We start from the raw sequence: 21684 nt of genomic DNA on the forward strand, positions 1-21684 counted from the left end.
AAAGAAAAATTACAACAAAAATATTTTCTTTATTGAAAAGTGGCAATAAGATTTTTGCCTCCTTTTCTCATCAAAGCTCATTCTTTTCCAAAATGGTAATGTTTATAATATATTATAACATAAAAATTTATTCATATAATTTTATCTATTTAAAAAAGCTCTAAAGACTACTGAACTAGTGTTGAGTAGGACATACAAGAGGCGGTACATTTGTCCTGTACATGACGGTGTAAGAGCAGCTCGAAATTTAAAATTGTACTACTTCAAATTTTATGTTGCGGTAGTCGCGTGACGCGCTCACACTACTCAACTACTCACTCTGTTACACTATAGTGTGTAGTTGTGTACTGTGAGAGAGTGAGGGAGCGAGTGGCATGCTACAAAACAATTAAAACAAATGCACAATAAATAATGATAAATTAAATTTTGTTAAATGGAATATCTTATTTTTTGTAATACATTAAAATTACAGTTTATTAAATAAAATTTTTATTATATATTTACCTATACTTAAAATTTTATTTTTTTTATTTACCTACATAATAACATTACTATGTTGTTTGTTCCGACTGCAATAACATCAAATGTCATATTTATACTCGTAACTTCAAAAGTGTCGCCTCGCCTCATTTGAAGTAGGACATTGTACTGCCTCAGTGCAAAAAAGAGGCTACTCTTACAAACTCATTTTCAAATCGTGTCCTACCCATCACTATACTGAACTATTCCTGCCTGCCTGAGTTATATTTTGGAGTATAAAATATATATTCTGCTAAATTATGAGTTAATCATTATATTATTATGAATTTGTCATTCTCAGTCAAATTGATTGCTATAATCTTTTTTGTTTCAGGTCTAAGACATATTTGGGCAGTTGGAATGAATGGTCTAATAGAATTAAATAACTTATGAAATAATAAATTATTATAGTATTGTTAAGGAAGTATGTTTTATTTTTTATGTGTTTCAAATAATAATTATTTTATTTTAAATTCTTCATTAAGGAAATTATATTTATTAGTGTGATGTATTATATGTAATTATATTTATTATTATTAATGCATGAAACATTCTTCTAAAACTGCAACTCAAAAATGTATGTATGTGTAATGTATGCTTAGTTTTGGGGATAATCAGAAATTGCTGCAAGTCTTGAACAAATTATCTCTGCACAAATATCATATTGAGACAAAGTATTCAGTACCATCACATTAGATTATTTACGATTATATTATACTTTTAAGTACAACTTTTTTATTTACATTGTTGGGGCATTTTGGTATGTTTTTTATTTTTTCTTATTTATTTTTTCACCATCATGGTTTTTCATTATTAGTTATAGCAGCAATATTAAATTACTCTGCTAAAATTTCAGCTTTATTCTTTTAGTTATTGTAGTTTATGAAATACAGCCTCTTGATATATGGACAGTCCAATTGACAGTGGAGTCTTAGTAACAGAGTAAACATCGGCCATAGTTTTCTAACCCTCAAAATTTAGTTTTAAGAAATAGTATTATATAATTAAATGAAATTTATGTCAAATAAAATAACAGCTACTCCTTTGAAAAATGAAAGTGTGGTCTAATTCATACTTCAACAAGTTAAATATGGAACCTCCACATTTACTACATAACATAATATTATGTGTTGCTAACTTGCACAATATTCTATTATTTAGATTTGTTTTTCCAATCAGTCCAACTTCCAAGATAATTTTTCACACTGAAACAAACAATTATAATAATAGGTGAAAGGTTATCATTGGCTTTGTTTACATATTTAAAATTATTTAAAGAACTTACTTTTTATAACCTAAGTTAAATGCATTCTGTTGTGCCATTCCTGATCGTTTTCCAATCATACAATAAAATATTATCTCCGTGTTTTCTGATGGCTTGGTTCTACCATAAGATTTGGAGAATTCTGTATCAGACATTGAACTTAAAACAGATGACACAGTCCCCACTGCAAAATAAAACAAGTAATTAGTATCAGGTAAACCTGAGTAAAAGATATACCTAATATTTTTAAATTATTATTTGCCTGCGGTGCAACATTTCTTATTAGGTTATTGAGTATTTTTTTTTACTAGATATATCTGCCATCAGCTTTTCAGCCGTAATCAGATTTTCTGTCTTTTTTTGTGTTTCAGGAAGCATGTCAGCAAATACATCCTTAATTATACAGTCCACCTACAAATAAAGGTCTCTGATCCAGTTACAATATTTCCCTGCATATTTGCCTTGCATTTCAGTCCTGTATGGTATGGAATAGGGGGCTCCTGTTTCATCAATTAAACCAATATAATAGTTGGATCCATTTTGTGTGCAATATTGGTCAGTTACTCCATCCAGCCCAGCTCCTTCCAGAAGTTCAGAACATTCCTGGGGTGTTCAGAATTCTTGGAGCCACCTGTATTCGTTAAGGTTTTTGGCCATTGGTTGGCCACACCTACACATTCCAGGATTACATGAGTGACCATTTCGTCCTCGGTTAGACAGCCTCTGAACTTAGGACTGTCCATTACGCCGATTGCGAGAAGGTGCTTCATTGGTGATATGTGACCCGTTAGGGTGCTCATCATTATATGGATATCATGTCTGTTAAGGCTGATAAGTCGTCATGTCAGTTTGGGTATTGATTCTTTTGACTGTCTGCATCTTGAGACATTCATCAATCGTGTTTTGTGTAGGTTATTGGTTAGAGAGTGTATCCATGAGCGCATTTGGCTGATGGGCAGTGGAAGAAGTGGACCAGCCACTTGGGTTGCTGCTGACCGGCTTGCAAGTTCATCTGCTGCATCATAGCCCAACAAACCGCTATATCCCTTGATCAATTGCAGAGTTACTCGGTTATACGAGGTAACTAATTCCAGAATTTGGTGACATTTGTATATTCGTGCTGAGTTATAGGTGATACTCTTCAGCCCTTTTAGAATTCTGATTTTGTTGCCATGTATTTTCCGTCTTAGTACTTCATTAGCAGCTTCCTTAATGGCTACACACTTACATTGGAAGATGGAGCTTTGTGTGGGTAATTGGGGTATTGAAGTGTATATATTCAGTTCCTGTGAGAATATGCCGGCACCAGTTCCAGCATCCATTTTGGAGCTGTCTGTGTAAATTCATTTAAACCTGACTGGCCAGCATCCTCATATAGTTTTATGTGGTAGTTCTTTTGAAAAACATGTGTTTTAGGTATCTTATCTTATAAAGCACCAGCCTTACAGAGTGGATAATCCTTTGTTACTCTATTGCAGAGATTATCTGTAAGGTAGACTTCATTCTTCCATACACCAAACAGCTTTAGACATAGAATCACCATTGTCGCTTCATGTTGAAAGTGGTGTTAGCCCTAGGATGGTTTCGAGGGCCGACATGGGTGTAGTGTGCATGCATCCTGTTATGGCTGTGCAAGCCAGCCGCTGGAAATTTGCAGCTTGGTTTGTATTGTCGCAAGCTCTGTCCTGGGCCACCAAGCTATTGCTGTGTAGGAGATAATTGGTCTTATGAGTGCTGTATAGAGCCATCTACTTGTCTATAGAGCAAGACCCCAGGTTTTGCCTCTGAATCTTCTGCACTGCCAAAAGATGTTGCACACTTTTTTCAGCTTTGTGATATCATAATTATTATTATTAAACAGGTTCCTGGTAGGTTGATTTGTATGCTTTTTCAGCCTTCATTATATTTTATGACATCCTCAATGTTTGCATTTTACACAAAGCTCGTTAAACAAGGTGCATTTCAAATTGCTTTTAGGACATCATTTTAGAATCCTTGTAGGATTTAAATTTTTGAGTAACCGGGCAAGATTTCAATTTCTCTGAACTTTATTACTATATAGATTTAATGACACATTACCATTGCTTGTATGCCAATTAACCAATGCAGGTGTTTGAAAGGCCATCTTAGCCTTCAGTCCAAATGAAGCCCAAGGTATCTCACAGACTTTTTTGGGTAGTTGTTTCATGTCAAACTGTTTACATAGGGATATTGTGGCTATTGAATTTCCACTGCCAGGTAGATCCGCTTTTAATAATTAATATGCCAACTTTTCTAACTATATGTTAGAATGAGCATAAAATTCCTTTATTCAGATTTTCATTAAATATGATGCTAGTTGTAGAACACAGGATATTATTTTATTTATTTTATTCGGGAAACAAACAGTACAAGTTAATATACTTAAAAAATAAAACTTAAAATATAAATCACTGACCAATAAAAGTTTCCACAATTAAATAATTATGTTGAGAACCCCTACCACTCTGCTATGTATGTACCTATCATATATAGGTTGAGATGTATTATGTGTAGAAATATTCACTAAATAAAAGTTGAAAAACTGGTAATGGCAGACAGAAGATCCATTGTGTTCACTTCTTCAATAATATCAAATAACAGGACTGTTTAACTCAGCTGCATAATAATTATTGTTTTAATACTTACAGGGAATATTTATACTGTTGGGAATTTTCCCATGCTCTTTGACCTCTTCAGGCTCTCTAACATCAATTATGAGGGTATTTTTGTTATTTACTAATTGTTTAACATGGTCAAAATCAACAATAACTTCTTCCAATTTCGCTTTTTCCGTATATAATCGTTTTATTTGCGCAGTGCTAAAAGCGCATAAATTCGATTCTGAAAAAATATAAACATTATATCAAATTTAAATAAATAGTAGTAACAGTAGGAATAATAAATTGAAAGACAAATGACTAAATATAATATATACTATATTTATTCGAGTATATAATATATTTTTTCGTGCGACTTACTGAAATAATTTGGTGTTTCAGAACATACTAAGTGAAATGACTTATTTGCTTCTGTTGCAAACTTTATTATTTGGTAAGATCTTGCGAAACGCTTAAAACACGCCTGGTGAAACATCACTTTTTTCTTTCGAATATTCTATTCAATATCATTAATAAATAATAGGTAATGTGTTACTTCTATTTAGCGTCTCAAAGTCCGCGAACTACCTATGCGGCTATGCCACAGAACACTTTTCCGAGGGCTATGCGCTAGGAATTCGTAACTTATAATTATATTTTTATTAATTTAACTTAATGCGAAAGGAACGTTATAATGTTTTTTTTTTTTTTTTGCGCCATTTATTGGCCTGCACGGTTTGTGCGTCAGCCATACAAAAAGGTGAGGAAGTGTGTCATTGGATTGAGAATTGGAACGGAATTTGGAAAAGGATCAGGTAAATTTAGTATATAAGTACATAAATGGTTATAATTTTATATCGTTAAGAAAAATAAAACTAGCTAAAATTCTATATACATCAATATTTATATTAGATAAAAGGACAGAAATTGAAGTAGGAAAAGGAATTTTAATGTACAAAAGCGAGGAAATAAAAGCGGAACGGTCATGTCGAGGACAGGCAAAGAATATATGATTAAAATCCCCAACGTCATTGCCACACTCACATATATCACTAGGCAAAAGGTTAAGCCTTGCCAGATGCAAGGGAATGCATGCATGGCCCAGCCTCATACGAATAAGAGTCGAAGTGGTAGCTTTACCAAACGTCAGATTTGAAAACCACGGTTTAGTAGGTATATCCACCTGGATCGTGCTGTAATATCGACCTTTAGTCTGACTTGAAGAAAGCCACATATGTGTCCAAGAGTTGAATAACTGGGATTTAGGAAGGAGGGCCAAATCACAACAAAAGTTTTGGTACGGAACCAGATCTCCGTCATTGACCGCAGCTTTGGCAAGGCTATCAGCCTTGGTATTGCCAAAGACTCCTGAGTGCCCCGGAATCCAAGCAAAGGAAACTGTGTAATTTTTGCTACAACATTGATACAATAAATCACGACATGCAATAATGACTGGATGATTGTTACTGCTAAAAGGAAATCTGTCCAAGGCTTGTAGGGCACTTTTAGCGTCGGTAAAAATTATTGTGTTTTTTAATTTCATGATTAAAATGTATTCCAGAGACTTAAGCAGACCAAAACATTCTCCAGTAAATACTGAAGTCTCTGGAGGCAATTTTATTTTCTGTACAATGCCAAACTGTTGATGAAAAATGCCAACTCCCACACACTTCTCAGGACCGGGTTTGGAAGAATCACTAAAAACTAAATGGCAATGTTTCCATCGGCTGTCACTGTCAATAATATCCATAAATTTGGCATTGGCAGAAGGATCTTGTTTACAAACACCAAAGTCAAACAAAATAGATGGATTTAAAATTAATGCATCATAGTTAACACAAAATATAGGAAGAAATTGTGATCTATGTGTTGGAGCTTGAAGAGCTAAGTATTTTTGGAGACTAACAATAAGGCATGGCGGCGATTTATGAGCCCAGTACGAATAATCCATACATTCCAACAGAGACCGTAACTTATAGTAAAGAGGATGAGTATAAACTTGTAATGCTCTAAACAGGAACCTGTCACAAAGAAATTGACGTCTGAGGTGCAGGGGGGCTTCAGAACATTCCACCTGCAAAGCGTTAATAGGGCTCGACCGCATAGCTCCCGCAATTATTCTCAGAGCCTTAGACTGGATAATGTCTAACTTATGGAGAGCTACTGCATTACAGGGTTCAAGTATAAATGTTCCATAGTCTAAAATGCTTCTTATTAGAGCATTATATAGAAGCTTTAGAGAGAAAGGATGGGCTCCCCACCAAACTCCAGAGAGACAACGCAGTATGTTTATAATCTTCTCACATTTGGCACTTATATAGTAGCAATGAGGGCTTCCTGTAAGTCTTGAGTCTAAAATTACCCCAAGAAATGTTGCTTCACTTTTAGTGGGAATTCTAATGTTATTATAAAATACAGATACTGCTGGAGGAAGTCTCATACGTGAGAATAAGACTATAATACTTTTAGGAACCGAAAGGCTTAAAGTGTTATTGTCAAGCCAGACTTTTAATAACTTAAGGGAATGTGTCATAGTATCAGACATGTTGTCTACAGAATCACCAGACACATAGAGGAGTAAATCATCTGCATATTGGAGTGTGTTAACTTTACCCTTAAGGGAGGCTTCCAGATCATGAGAATATATATTGTAAAGTAAAGGACTTAAAACTGAGCCCTGAGGTAAACCTTTCCAGGCAATACGGGATTGGTAGGAGTCTCCTGATATTACTTTAAGCATTCTACCAGAGAGAAGATTGATTGTGAAGCTTATAAAAATTTGTGGGATATTCAAATTAGTCATTTTTTGTTTCAGAATTGAAAGGTTGACATTATCATAGGCTGCCGACACATCTAAGAATGCCGCTAACACAGACTTATTGTAAGAAAATGCCAATCTTAAGTCTGTCATAAAAATACTGAGACTATCCATTGTACTCCTGCCTTTCCTAAATCCAAACTGGTTTGGTGATAGTAACCCCTTACTCTCAATAAACCAGTCTAGTCTAGTTTTAATTAAATGTTCAGAAATTTTGGACATAACTGGAGCTAATGCAATTGGTCTGTATGATGATGGATCATTAATTGGTTTGTTGGGCTTGTGTATTGGGATAACTTCATGGATTTTCCATGATGGAGGAATATTACCTGATGTTAAGATTGAATTAATTAAACTGAGAAAATAAGAAAGGCAGGAATCATTCAGGTTTTGAAAAAAGGAATATGGAATTCCATCACAACCAGGGGCTGAGTCCCTTAGTTTTGAAAGAACCCCTTTGAGTTCTGAAAGGCTAAAGGAAATGAATGAATTGCTACTATCATGCTGGGGGAGGAGAGAAAGCTGTGAGTTAGAAGACATATTATCTATAGATGGGACAAATGGTGGAGCTAATCTGTCAAGAAACAAATCAACTGTACTGCTATCCATAAGAGGAGACCTTGGAGGTTTAAAAGAGGATCTGAATCTACGAATATTTTGCCAAACTTCAGATGGAGAAATGTCTGGTGAAATTGAGGCACAAAAAGATTTCCAGCCATTGAATCTTTTTTGTTTTAATAATTTACGTGTTTTAGATATAATATTACAAAGAACATTAAAATTTTGTGATGTAGAATTTTCTCTGTAATTTTTTTCAGCTATCTTTCTCTCAGCTATCGCAGCAGAACACTCACTGTCCCACCAAGGAGGTGATGGAATATACCCATTGCCATTATTATTTTTAATAGGAAAAACTTCCTCAGCAGCCTGTAGTAGGGCCTGTGTAAAAGCTTCATTACAAAGATGATTATTGCTATCTTTTAGTGGAGGTATGGTTGATAAATTTTGTTGAACTTTATCTCTATATAATGACCAGTTAGCATCCTTAAGTTTATATTTTAACCGGGAAGGAGACTTTGACAACTTTTCGCTAATTTTTTGAGGAAATGATACAATTAGTGGAAAGTGATCACTTCCATATGAAGACGATAGAGGCCACCAGTTTAATGTAGGGGCAAGGGAGGGACTACACAGGGTTAGGTCTGGTGCACTAATACCCTCATGGGGCTGTGACCTTCTAGTAGAACAGCCAGAGTTTAGAAGGCATAAATTATTATCATCTAAGATGTCTAAGATTCTAGCCCCATAATGATCAGACTTAGAACTTCCCCACATAGAATGTTGTGCATTGAAATCTCCCATGACTAAAATAGGGCGCGGGAGTGAAGATAGAATGCTACAAATATCATCAAAGACTTCAGTGGAAGGGTGAGGTATATACATATTTACAAAACAAATATTATTTACACTAGCAGCAATAATGGAAAATTTATCACTGTGATTAGGGATGGGTATGTGGACAAAGGGCACACCTCCTCTAAGAATTAGTGCAACTCCACCATACCCATCTGTTCTGTCTTCTCTAAGACAGATATGTCCTGGAATTCTAAAATTGAATCCGGGACGAAGCCAAGTCTCTTGAAGAGAGACTGCAAATGGTTTGTAACTATTCAATAAATAAATTAGGTCACTTTTTTTACTATTAATACTCCGGCAATTCCACTGAATCACTAGAGACTGGTTTTGTGGATGGTCCTGACTGGCCATGATTTAAAAAACTTTTCAAAGTAGCAGCATCGTTGGACGGTATTTTAATTATATTAGATTGTGAAAGGTACTGAATGATAGAAATGATGAGATCCTTTGTTATTATTTCTGACAAATCATTGTAATTTTTGAGACAACCTGTAGAAAAGGAAGAAATGTTGCTGTAATCTTGGATAAGCTCTGCATGCGCTTTTTGATCATATCCCTTACTAGAATTTCTGGGACGAACTTTGGGTTTCAAGAATACTGTTTTCCTATATGACTGTGTGGGACTCGTAGAAAGGCTTGTTAAATTATTGGGGTTGGAATACGTAATAGTTGGACCAGTAGGGGCCGATGAAGCAGAAGCAAGAACGTCAGCATAAGATTTCGAAACTGGTGGATGGACTTTACTGGCTTCTGAATAAGATATAGAGTTTCTAGCCATTGTTTCCTTAATAGCTTTTTGTCTAGCATACTCCGGGCACTTTTTGTCGGTTGCGAAATGGGAACCAGAACATAAGATACAGACAGCATCATTCCTTTCAGTCTCACAGCTTATACCTGAGTGGTTGTCACCACATTTGTAACACCTTGGAGTGCCTCTGCATTGCATTTTGGTGTGACCAAAACGGCAACAATTAAAACATTGCAGCGTGGGGAAAATATAAAGCTCTACAGATAAGGAATTGAAACATATAAAGACCCTGGGAGGTAACACCTTCCCGTCAAAGGTTAAAACTACGGTCTCAGTTGGAATGAACTTGGGTGTCTCTCCATCATATACCTTTCGGTTTAATCTCCGAACTTTCAAAATGCTTCCACAGTTCTGCGGAAGCTCAATATTTTCTATAATATCTTTCTCATCCCAGTCACATGGCACACCTCTCACAATTCCCATGCGGGTGATAGTGAAGGCCGGAATAAATGCTTTGTATTTATTAACATCAAGAGATTTGTGATCTAGAAATGTGTTAGCATCTTGAAATGTTTTAAATTGTAAAGACAACCTATTCCTTCCAATCTTTTTGATGCTTCCCTCTACAATGTTTTTTATCAAACTTTTTTTAAGGAAAAATCCAAATTGTACTGGGTGAATAGATCCGGTTTGATTTGGTAGTAAGATTTTTTGAACATGGACAACATAAGGCGCAGGGTCTGACGCGTGGTAAAGTGACCGAGCAGAACGAGGGTTACTTGTGATATTATTAGACTGAACAACCTCATTATGGTGGATTTCGGTGTTTTTATCATTAGACTCAAGCATGTTAGGAATAACATTATCCTTCAAATCATTGGGAGAGTATTGGGAATCTGATGGACCCTTATATCTGTGATTTTTTCTCTTCCTTTGATTTCTATCTGAGATTCTCTTTCTTTTAATTGATTTCGTGTTTTCCGAACAGTCCGTATCTATAATTGAACTTTCCGTTTCCATTCCCGACGCATCTATTGTGACTACATGAGACACCTGGAGGGATGCCCCTCCAGGGTCTTCGGGCTCCAACATGGACGCCAAGAGAAAATTTCTATTTACATATAATACAATAAAATGACTTACCAGTTGAAGAGAAAAAAACTAAAACTATAAATAATAAACACTAACTACTTATATATACACCTTACAACTTAACTGATCCTATAATATCAAATTAATTTAACTTTCAAAAGTTTTGCCAAAAAAGGACGTCCGCCTACTTCTAAACTTCCCGCCTTTTTTTTTCTGGTCCGTTATAATGTTGTTTTATGTTTATTTAGGTAGGTAGGTGTCATTTGACAATTCCCATTGTTGACAAAATATGCAGGGGTGGGACAGACGCCTTAAGGCTGATTTACACGTATCAAGTTGACTAAAAAATTACTAAATTTTAACTTAATTTTAAGTGACTTAACCCGTGTAAAAAGTGAATTTAGTAAGAAGTTGCAAGTTAAAATTTAAACAAGGTAGAATAGAATTTTGTCTATTTTTCGGTTAAGTTGGTGGGCGTGGCACGTGTCACTTGACACGTTTGGACAGGCAAAATTTAGTTAAATTTAAGTGAAAAGCATAAGCTGGCGAATTCATTGAAGAATACATAAAGGACGATTGTTTATGGAATATTAAAAGCTTAAATTACAGAAATAAGCAAGCAAAACAACATCATCTTGCCGCTATAGCGTCAGCCATGGCGATTGCAAATTTTGGTGTTAAAGAAGTTGAAACAAAAATAAAGAGTATTAGATCAACATATTCGCAAGAATTGAAAAAAATTAAAGATTCATCAAAATCTGGGTCTGGCACTGATGACATTTACAAGCCAACTATCAAATGGTTTGATATGTTACATCAAGCATTAAATTCGGTGAATATTAGTGAATCGAGAAAAGCACACAGTAATTTGGTGAGTAAATGTATTTATTTATCAAGAACATACTAATTTTAAACAAGTACAGCAAAACGTTTAACTAGTTTTAAATTAGCATGTTATATTTATTTTAATCAGGGATTATCTTATTTATTTTTTATTTACTGCTTGCTACAACTTCAGCATGTCATTCGCATTTGCCAATCAACTGATCCTTCTCCTACAAATTAGTCAGCATAATTGTCACGGATCGTTCGGGCATCTCGAGATGAATGATTTTGAGTACTTGTGGGTAGATCTTTCAATCCTTCTGATGGTACTTCTCTCCAATCACCTGGAATAACACGGCCATTGCGTGTGTCTTCAATGTCTACTGTTGGCGCATTTACATTATTTTTTGTTTTACGAAGCCAATTGTGTAGAGCGCAGCAGGCTTTGACAACCTTGTCAACTGTGTCAGGGTTGATGGGAATAGGCCTTTCAAAAACTCTGAATCGAGCAACTAAAATTCCGAACGCATTTTCTACTATGCGCCGTGCTCGTGAGAGACGATAGTTAAAAACTTTTTGTTTTAAAGTTAACTGGCTCCCTGGATACGGTTTCAAGGGGAAGGCGTTATCACCAACAATGACACGTCCATTTGGAAGTAAATTATTCTCCAGGGCCTCACTCAGATTGCAGTTTCTGAAGACTCCCCCATCAGAGACTCGACCATTACATCCAACATCTACATAGCTGAAACAGTAGTTGTCATCTACAAGAGCCATTAGTACTATGCTGTTTGAATGTTTATAATTATAATAAAAGCTTCCAGAAATGGGTGGTGCTTTAAGCACGACGTGTTTGCCATCACAACATCCAGGGAAATTCCATCTTCTTCGAAATCCTGTGTCTATTATATCCCAATCTGTACTTGTAGTAGGTATCTGTAATACGAAAAGATACTTGAATGAAACATTTGTGTACTTATGTACACTTTATTTATGTTTTGTTACAGGAGAATAATGAAGAAAATCGTGGAGACAATTCAATTGATCAAACAACTGATGATGAAATCAGTGAGCCTGCATCAATTTACAATACCAAATCCTACTAACGCCACTCGTAAAAGAAGACTCCGGGACTTACATTCACTTGTGGATAAAGTGAGCTGCATTAACAATACTATGAATACAGCAAGTTCGCAATCTACTACTGAACACGAGTTTGACCATTTTGCTAAAAGTGTTGCAGGACAGTTAAAAGCTATGCCTTTGCTTTTGGCGCTGGAAGCTCAAAAACATATCCAAAACTATTTGTCCGATATGCGTATACAACAATTAATGAACAGTAGTAGAACCCCTTCGCCAATGAATAATAGTAGCCGTTTTAATCCATCGCCTTCTTCAAATACGTATAACGTTGAGTCCCCAGAACCTTCACAATCATGTATTGGACAGAGTAGCCGTTTTACTCCATCGCCTTATTCAAATACGTATTAAGTTGAGTCCCCAGAACCTTCACAATCATGTATTGGACAGAATCCTCAAAGTATTCCTGCAGCAACTCTGGACAGCGTTTCTACAGTAACACCTCCATACAATACAGTAATCCCCAATCAGAAAGAGAAAATTCTATAATATTTTATTCCCAAGCTGGAGATTTATCACAAAGTATCCTTGAACCTGATATTCTGTCACAAGCAGTAGCTTCTATTGTGGAGGTCGAGGAGCAGTAATTTTATTTATTTAGTTTGTTTAATTGTGAGTTAATTAATGATAAATAACATGTTTTTTTTTGTTTAATAAGCTCAGCCAATTAGTTAAATATTAATAAATAAATACTGAGTGTAAATATATTTTTTCTTACCTTTATAAAATCTTTCAACGCATGAAATATAGCTTCACTCACGTAAGGCAGCATCAAACATATACTTGATTTAGAAACTCTAAAAAAGTGAGATAGACTGCGGAAACTATTTCCAGTAGCGAGAAAATATAATACAATATGTAATTTTAATTTTGATTCTAATGCAGAGCGCATCACAGTATCTCTTTTCTGTATCTCATGTTTAACTTTAGATAACAAGTAATTGAATGATTCTTCTGACATCCGCAGTGCAGAGAAATACTCATTTTTATCTTCTCCTGCTAGTTCATGAAACAAAGTTGTACTTGCGCCATATTCATTTCTCCTGCTTATCCATTTTATTACCCACAGTCTTTTAGGTATTCTCGCTTCTCTGATTATTTCATCTTTTACTTCATCCAATACCTCATTTAATACAAATTTAATCAAGTCTGGAATGCACTGTTGATGTTGGTCGTCCGCTAGGGGTCTATTTGTTCTGTGGTCGGCCATCTTGAGCGAATAAATGAGTTTAACTAGTTATTTAGTATTTTTACGTGTAAACGGTTACTTAAAATTAACCTTTGCGTATCGGCGCGCTCCGCCGCTCGATGTACACCTTAGATCGGCAAGGGTTCGGCGCTCGCGCAGCGTTTTCCCCGTGCGTATTATTTTACGTGTAGTTACAAAATGCTTATAACTAGGGTGATTTGAGTGATTGTCACTGAAAGCTATTGAAACAAGCTATAAGACCATGTATAAATTATTCATAATGTCTATTCTTTTTTATTTGACACAGTTTTTTCATTCGACAATAAGTGTAAAAATAGGTATATTTTAAAATAAATATTGTTAATTACTTGTTTTATTTATTTCCTTTTATGTTTTTGTAATGAACATTATATGTTCATTATAAAATAATGCCAAAATCTTCACAAAGAACAATCTTCGTGCAAAGTCTTGATAACGACCGCTCGCTGCGCCGCCCGGGAACAAGTGAACACATAAGTGCTATGTCCGTAAAGCTATGACGTCGAATATTGGTGGCCTTGAATCGTAACGGATCGAAATGTGTATGGGACTTCACTCGTTCACAACTGCGTAGGTAAATAAACCATCTTGTACACCTAATAAGGGTGAAAACTGGGTGAGGTAAAAGAGTGCCCCGGGGCACAGCCGCTCTCGTTGTTTTTTGAATTACCAGTGACCGCGGGCACGTCCGATGCGGAAATTAAGTCGCTTGAAATTTAGTTAAAATTTAGAGACTTGGCAACTTAATACGTGTAAATCAGCCTTTAAGGTAACGTTTTCAGAAGACTGTAGTGCCATCTGTTAGTTGGCCCGAAAATGAAAGCTTTGCCAGCTGTCACTCGCTTTGAAACCTTGACACTTTTCTTTGTTTGAGTCACTGCCCACTGGTCATTAAATGGCGGCTACTTCTAGCGTTTGCGCATGTATGTAGCTCTCGTGTTCCATTTTGCATATTTACTCAACTAAATCCTTTATATTCTATGTTTTGGCAAAATTAAATAACTAACTCTACGCGCAATTTCAACATGGTAAAAAATTGCAATACCTACATCAACATGTAGAGTTAGTTAATTGCGTCACAACATTAAAAATGAATTTTATAATTTCGAGCTTATATATAGTTATTTTCGGGGCCAATCTCCAGATGGCGCTAGTTTTCAAATAGACAGTTCTGCATAGAGAGGGCTCTCTTTTCCCTATATATTATTATACTCTTTGATTGTGTGTAACTTTAGACTGGTTCAACCGATATTGATGATTTTGCGGGGCCGCTGCGCGGCGGGAGGTGACCGTATATATGTACATTATATTGCCATAATAATTTGATTTACTTTTAGTCTAATATTTTTAATTTAATTTTACTTAGAACACCAAAATTGAGATGATTATTAAGTTGTAGAAGACTACGCTTATTTTTTTACTTTATAGTGTCTATTATATTGTTTAATGCAATGACGTTGGATACATATAGACAATGCACTTCAATACAAAAAGAAAAATATCAAAATAAAGAACAAATTATGTTTCTTCATTAATATATTTTTAAAAATCATATTTTTTATTGCTTTTTGCAGTTTGTATCAAATTAGTATATCTTGCTCACTGCAAGTAATTGCTCATCATCTTTCTGGGTGTCTGTGGTTCAACGCCATCTACTAAAATTTAGGAAACTAACGTACATTAGCCACAACACTTCTTATTTTCCAAAATAAAATAATTTTCAAAAGTAACGCTAGGTGGCCGACAGGAAAATACAATGCTAATTGTTACCTTATTTGTAAGCAGACAAAGTCTATTTTTATTTCAATGAAAAAAACGTTACCATCCCATTTGATGAGTAGGTTTTACTCTCCATATTTTACTCATACTGGGCGCCTTATATGAAAATTGATTCTTAGGGAGTAAACTCCAAAAATAATGAATTTTGACATAGGGGAAAATGTTCATTCCATTCTTCCCTTCCGGGACAGGCAAAGGTCGGGGACCATGCAGCTGATACTAAATAGCAATTATTTCTATTTATATGTATTTGGTTTTTAATAAAAGAAAAAGGGCGGGAAACTTAAGATCGGTCGCACGTAATTTTAATAATTTTTCATTTTATTTTTAAATTCCATGTAAATATTTTGATATTTTGATCAGATAAGTTGTAGTTTGTATATATTTTAGTAGTTAGTTTTTATTAAAGTGTTAATTTGTGTAAATTTCATCCTATTGGTAAGTCTTCTTCTTCTTCTTCTTCACTTTTATATGATATGATGGACCCCCCGGATGATCCTGGGGGGACAGCCCCTGATATAGGTCATGTAGTGACAATATCTAATAATGACGAAGGTAGCACGATGGATACAGATGGTTCTGTGTCTCAGACATCTAGTGGCCGTAAAAGAGTGTCAGCTCGACCCAGAATATGCAGACACTGTAATAAAAGACGACGAAAACACCGTGGTGATAAAAAGGATATTAAGGAAAGTGATTGCAAATGTGTAGACATTAGTGACAAACAAATTCTTTCCAAAGTCGATTCCTGCAATAATTCTTCTATAGTAGTAGAGACCATACAAAAAAATAACACAGACACTCCACAACAGCCACAGCCCCCTGTTGCAAGGCTGTTATATAACTCATTAGATGCTGCTCCTTTTGTTGTACACATTCAGAAACGGTATTCATCTCCCGATGATAATGTTACTTTACATCCAGTTACATTTGGTCGTTTTCTCAAAAGAAATTCTATTAAAAATATTGTGAATGGAAGTTTAAAAAGGATAGGCCGGAATAGGTTATCTATTTCTTTTTCTAAGTACCAAGATGCAAATGACTTTGTTGAAAACAAAAATTTAGAAAATGAAAAATATAAGGCTTTTATTCCATCATTTTCTGTGAGTAGAATAGGAATAGTCAGAGGAGTACCAGCTGAGTGGTCTGAAGAGGAAATAAAAGTTTCTGTTCCTATTGGCTGTGGCCCAATCATAAAAATTAGGAGAATAAAACGAAAGATGATGATTGATGGACAAAACCATCTTAAATGTACTGAGTCTGTGGTATTTACTTTTGATGGACAGTTTTTGCCTAAACGAGTATATATGTGCTACACTTCTCTTACTGTAGACTTGTATATATATCCTACTATTCAATGCTACAATTGTTGTCGGTTTGGTCATGTGAAATCTCAATGCAGATCTAAACCAAGATGTTTTAGATGTGGTCAAGGACATAGTGGTGATAACTGCTCTGTTCAAGATGATTTTATATCTTGTTGTTTATGTAAAGGTTCCCATATTGCAACTGATAAAAAATGTTTAGAATATGAAAGACAAAGAGCATATAAAGGAATCAATGGCTAAAAACTGTATTTCCTATTCAGAAGCTTCAAAGATACATCCATCTGTCTCTCGAATTTCATATGCAGATACATTACTCTCATCACCTAACATCACTCCTAATACTTTTCCAACCCAGCATCAACATTCAACACCTAAAGCTATAAACAATACTTCATATAAAAAAACTGTTTTTGTTAAACCAAAGCCTCCACCTACACTTAGCAAAGGATATGACAAATCTGCTCACCAAGAAATTTTAAGGGATTTTAATATTCCCCAACCCTCTAATGGATGTGCATTAATTAACAAAGAAAATGAAAATCCTTTGGAATCCTCAGTAATTGATTTAATTATTTCTCTTATAAAATCTCTTAGTCAATCGAATGAATTTTCACCGTCCAACGCTGCCTTATTAGTTTCTGCAATTACTTAAATTTATAAACCAATGGACAAAGTTCTTCAATGGAATTGTCAAAGCATCACTCCTAAAAAAAGTGATCTTATTTATTTATTAAATAAATATAAACCTTATATCTGTGCTCTTCAAGAGACATGGTTGAAACCAGGATCTTTATTTAAGATTCGTGGTTATTCATGTCTCAGAGAAGATCGTGTGGATGGGCATGGCGGAGTAGCCATGCTTGTGAAACACCCTCTTTCCTTTTCTCTCTTCTCTATTCCTTCTCACAGTAATGATTTTTCTATTATTGCTGCTTTAGTTGAAAATATCTGTTATGTATCTATTTATATACCTCATCCTTCTTCTGCAATCTTAAATGAAATTAAAGATATTATTTCCATTCTTCCGAAGCCTTTTATGATCCTTGGTGATTTTAACTGTCGCCATGAATCCTGGGGTTACTTATCTTCTAATAGTTATGGTAACACATTAATAGATATATTTGATTCAGTGAATTTGTGTATATTAAATGATGGTCGTCCTACACGACGTTCTCATCCTGACGAGGGCCCAAGTGCTCCAGATTTAACAGTCACTACACCTAATCTTGCTTCTTCTTTGTCCTGGGATCCATTACGATCTACTTTTGGTAGTGATCACTTCCCACTATTATTATCATTTCCAACCTGCAATAATAACAATAAAGTATTACATAAAACTTATTCTCCTCGTTTAAAATATAAGCTTAATGGTGTTGATTGGGATTTATATAAAGATCTAATAAAAAACAAAATTATTACACTTCCAAAAATTAATCCAGATACAGAATCTCAGTGTGCAGATTCTTTAGCAAAAATCTTTATTGAGGTTGCCAATGAGATATTTCCAAGTAAAAATAGCTCTTTGGGTTTTATTCCTTCTCCTCCTTGGTGGGATAACGAATGTACTGAGGCAGTAAAGAGAAGAAAATATGCTGAAATTACATACTGTCAATGTTCCACTGATGAGAATTTTGAAATTCTTACAAAGAGTATGTCAGAAACTTCAAAATTTCTAAAGAAAAAGAAATTTGATGGCTGGAAAAATTTCTGCTATTCAATATCACCTGATGTCAAACCATCTCTTGTATGGCAAAATATAAGAAGGTTTAGATCTGCATACAAAGATTCATCTCCAAAATCAATCCCTTTTCATTTAGTTAATAGCTTTTAAGATAAATTGGCTCCACCTTTCGTTCCTGAAGACTTAATAATTGTTTACCCTGTAATAAATATAAATAATGATAACTGTTTTGGTTTAAACAGTATATTTTTTCTCACTGAACTAAAAGGTGTATTGTCTCATGTTAAGGATTCTGCTCCTGGGCTGGATGGTATTCCGTATTCCTTTATCTCTCATTTAGATGATGATGCTTTATTTTATTATTTATCTCTTATAAATTCCATAGTGACATCTGGTAACATCCCCTCCACGTGGAAACGTCAAGAAATAATTCCCTTACTGAAACCTAATAGGTGTTCTTCAGACCATTCTGCCTATCGCCCAATCGCACTTTCTTCTGTTTTGATGAAAATTACAGAACATCTTATAAAAAATCGTTTAGAATGGTTTCTTGAGCATAACGGTCTATTATGTGAATCCCAATTCGGCTTCAGACGTGGGAAAAGTACTATTGATAGCTTAAGTATATTCATTTCTGAAATTCAATTATCATTTTCAAATAATAAATCAGTAATAGCTGCGTTCTTAGATATAAATTGTGCCTATGATAATGTCGTAATAAGTATTTTAAAGAGTAAGCTTTTACAACTTAATATACCTCTGCTATTAACAAATTTTATCATAAACATGCTTTCCGAAAGATACATAACCCTGAAAGTAGATGACAGGAAGTCAATTACTCGACTTGTTTCAAAGGGCCTCCCCCAGGGATCAGTACTTAGCCCAATATTGTATAATATTTATACACACGATTTAAAATCATCACTTAATAGTGTAAATGTTCTTCAGTATGCTGATGATCTATTAATTTACTGTCGTGATATTTCTATTGAAAAAGCTAGTTCTTCTATAACACAACCGCTGATAAATTTAAAAACTTGGTTGGACTTAAACGGCCTTGATCTATCACCTGAAAAAAGTACAATAGTTTTATTCACGAGATCAAGAACTCCTCCTCCTATTTCTATATTTTATGAGGGTTATCAGATTCCAGTTAAAGATAATGTTAAGTTTTTGGGAATTGTCTTAGATTCGAAACTAACTGGTATCCCACATTGTGATTACCTAAATGCTAAATGTGAGCGTACTCTTAATATTTTAAGATGTCTGTCAGGTGTTTGGTGGGGTGCGCACCCTTTTTGCATGAAATTGTTATATAATGCTCTTATAAGAAGTATATTAGATTATGGTACATTCTTGCTGGAGCCTGGTAGTGTTAAGGCATTTAAAAAACTAGATCTCATACAGTCCAAAGCTTTACGAGTAGTTTCTGGTGCTATGCGGTCAAGTCCTATCAATGCTCTTCAAGTAAAATGTGGTGATCCTCCACTACATCTACGTCGTCAATATTTAGCAGACAAATTTATATTCCGATCTTTTCAGTTTCTTAACCACTCTCTTTATAACAAACTTCAGAAACTTTCTCATTATATAGATTCATCTGCATATTGGTCAAATAAAAAACCACCTTGTCTAATCAATAGTTTTAAGAAATTTATCAACATAAAAGCTCCTATTCATCGATCCATTAATTATCCTCTTTTCAGTACTAGCTTTGAAGCATTAATGTTGCTTCCAGAAATTAATTTTAACTCAGATTTAAATAAGCACGATATTAGTACAAATTTTTCGTTTAATCTTCTTAAAAATACTGTTTGGGTTGATTACCATCATATTTACACAGACGCGTCTAAACATTCCTCCTCGGATCCCGTTGGTGTAGGTGTCTATCACGCTCAATTTAAAATATCACAGAAAATTAAACTTCCTCCGGAAACATCGGTGTTTACTGGGGAATGTTATGGTATTTTTAAGGCTATTGAATATATTATTCTATTTAAACTTCCAAAAACAATAATTTTCTCTGATTCAAAAAGTGCCTTACAGTCTCTTAATAGGTTCCCATTTAAATCAAAAAACATTTCTTCTGTTGTCATAGAAATAAGAAATCTATTAAATAAATGCAATCACTTTTGTCTTTCTGTGTTGTTTGTATGGATCCCCAGCCATAGCGACATTCCTGGTAATATAAAAGCAGACCAACTAGCTAATGAAGCCGTGGTCGATGGCGACATTTTCCCTTATAAAGTTTTTTGCCAGGATCTAGGTGCTCTTCCTATAGTTCACCTTCAGGATTGTTGGAATAGACTTTGGACTGATACTGGTCAATCAAAAGGCAGGAAATATTTTAACCTTCAGCCACTTATTTCATTTAAACCATGGTTTTTCCGTGCCAAATGCAATAAGTTAGTATGTTCTTCTATCATAAGAATGCGTTTGGGTCATGTTTGCACTCCTGTTCATCTTAATAGATTAGGCATTGTATCTACTGACATGTGTGAATGTGAATTCGATAAATGTGATCTAGATCACATTTTCTTTTCATGTTCTCTATACGACCGCTCCTCATTCCTGAATGATCTAATATCTCTTAATGTTCCTTTTCCTACCTGTATATCCTGTCTAATTATGTATCCATGTAAATTTTATAAAATATTGTCATCTTTCATTCTTCAGAATAATATTAAAGTTTAAATATTTGTAATGTTGTGTAAGTAGCAAGTATATATATGTATATTTATGAAATTTTTAATATCCGTTTCAATCCTCTTTCTACTTATCTGATCCTTTCCCGTGTTCCGTATCCTTTTTTAACTTAGTTTCCCAATCTTTCTTTCCGTTATTGGCAAAAAGTAAACGCTATTGCCAAAAGAAGAAAAAAAAAAAAAATGTATTTGGTTTAAGTGTTTTTAATGTACTCTATGTAATCAGTGTCAGACTGTCAAGTGTCAACTGCGTCAGTTCACACTTCACATTAATGTACATACCTAAGCCTAACTCTGTAATTATAACTAAAAATTGAAAATAATTGAAGACTTGGATAAGTAAATTCTCAATAGATATAAATTTTAGTTTTACGGTTTGAATATTTTGACAGTAAAATATTTAGTAACAATATTAACTGATGTTGTTAAATATCTTCCATTGTTAAGGCATAACAGAATCATCATCTGTTTTCAAAATGTGTTACAAATGTGTGAATTCCAGTTTATGCATATTCTTGAAGAG

The 21684-nt window shown here is 34.5% G+C and overlaps 1 protein-coding gene and 1 long non-coding RNA gene across 3 annotated transcripts; both read right to left on the bottom strand.

The window, feature by feature from the left end:
- Positions 1 to 472: 472 nt before the first annotated feature.
- Positions 473 to 5546, bottom strand: LOC126969091 (rhodanese domain-containing protein CG4456-like). The gene is made up of 4 exons (XM_050814396.1): positions 4783 to 5546; positions 4451 to 4645; positions 1805 to 1967; positions 473 to 1724 (listed from the first exon to the last, which is right to left on the bottom strand). The coding sequence occupies exons 1-4, from the start codon at positions 4895 to 4897 to the stop codon at positions 1673 to 1675; spliced, it is 525 nt and encodes a 174-aa protein (XP_050670353.1). The 5' UTR covers positions 4898 to 5546; the 3' UTR covers positions 473 to 1672.
- Positions 5547 to 17449: 11903 nt separating this feature from the next.
- Positions 17450 to 18581, bottom strand: LOC126969111 (uncharacterized). 2 transcript variants are annotated; one of them, XR_007730353.1, is made up of 2 exons: positions 18500 to 18581; positions 17450 to 18080 (listed from the first exon to the last, which is right to left on the bottom strand). It is a non-coding gene; the product is annotated as an uncharacterized LOC126969111 (long non-coding RNA). The 2 variants fall into 2 exon arrangements; XR_007730350.1 differs by lacking the exon at positions 18500 to 18581 and adding an exon at positions 18195 to 18493.
- Positions 18582 to 21684: the final 3103 nt, after the last annotated feature.

This window comes from Leptidea sinapis, chromosome 1, assembly GCF_905404315.1.
Source record: "Leptidea sinapis chromosome 1, ilLepSina1.1, whole genome shotgun sequence".
Taxonomy (NCBI): Eukaryota; Metazoa; Arthropoda; class Insecta; order Lepidoptera; family Pieridae; genus Leptidea; species Leptidea sinapis.

Excerpts from the sequence above, each read along its gene's own strand:
- LOC126969091 (XM_050814396.1), bottom strand. The coding sequence starts at position 4,897 with ATGTTTCACCAGGCGTGTTTTAAGCGTTTCGCAAGATCTTACCAAATA. Across the intron at positions 4,646-4,782 it reads TGAAACACCAAATTATTTCA|AATCGAATTTATGCGCTTTT; the intron begins GTAAGTCGCACG and ends ATATTTTTTCAG. Across the intron at positions 1,968-4,450 it reads CAACAGTATAAATATTCCCT|TGGGGACTGTGTCATCTGTT; the intron begins GTAAGTATTAAA and ends TTTATTTTGCAG.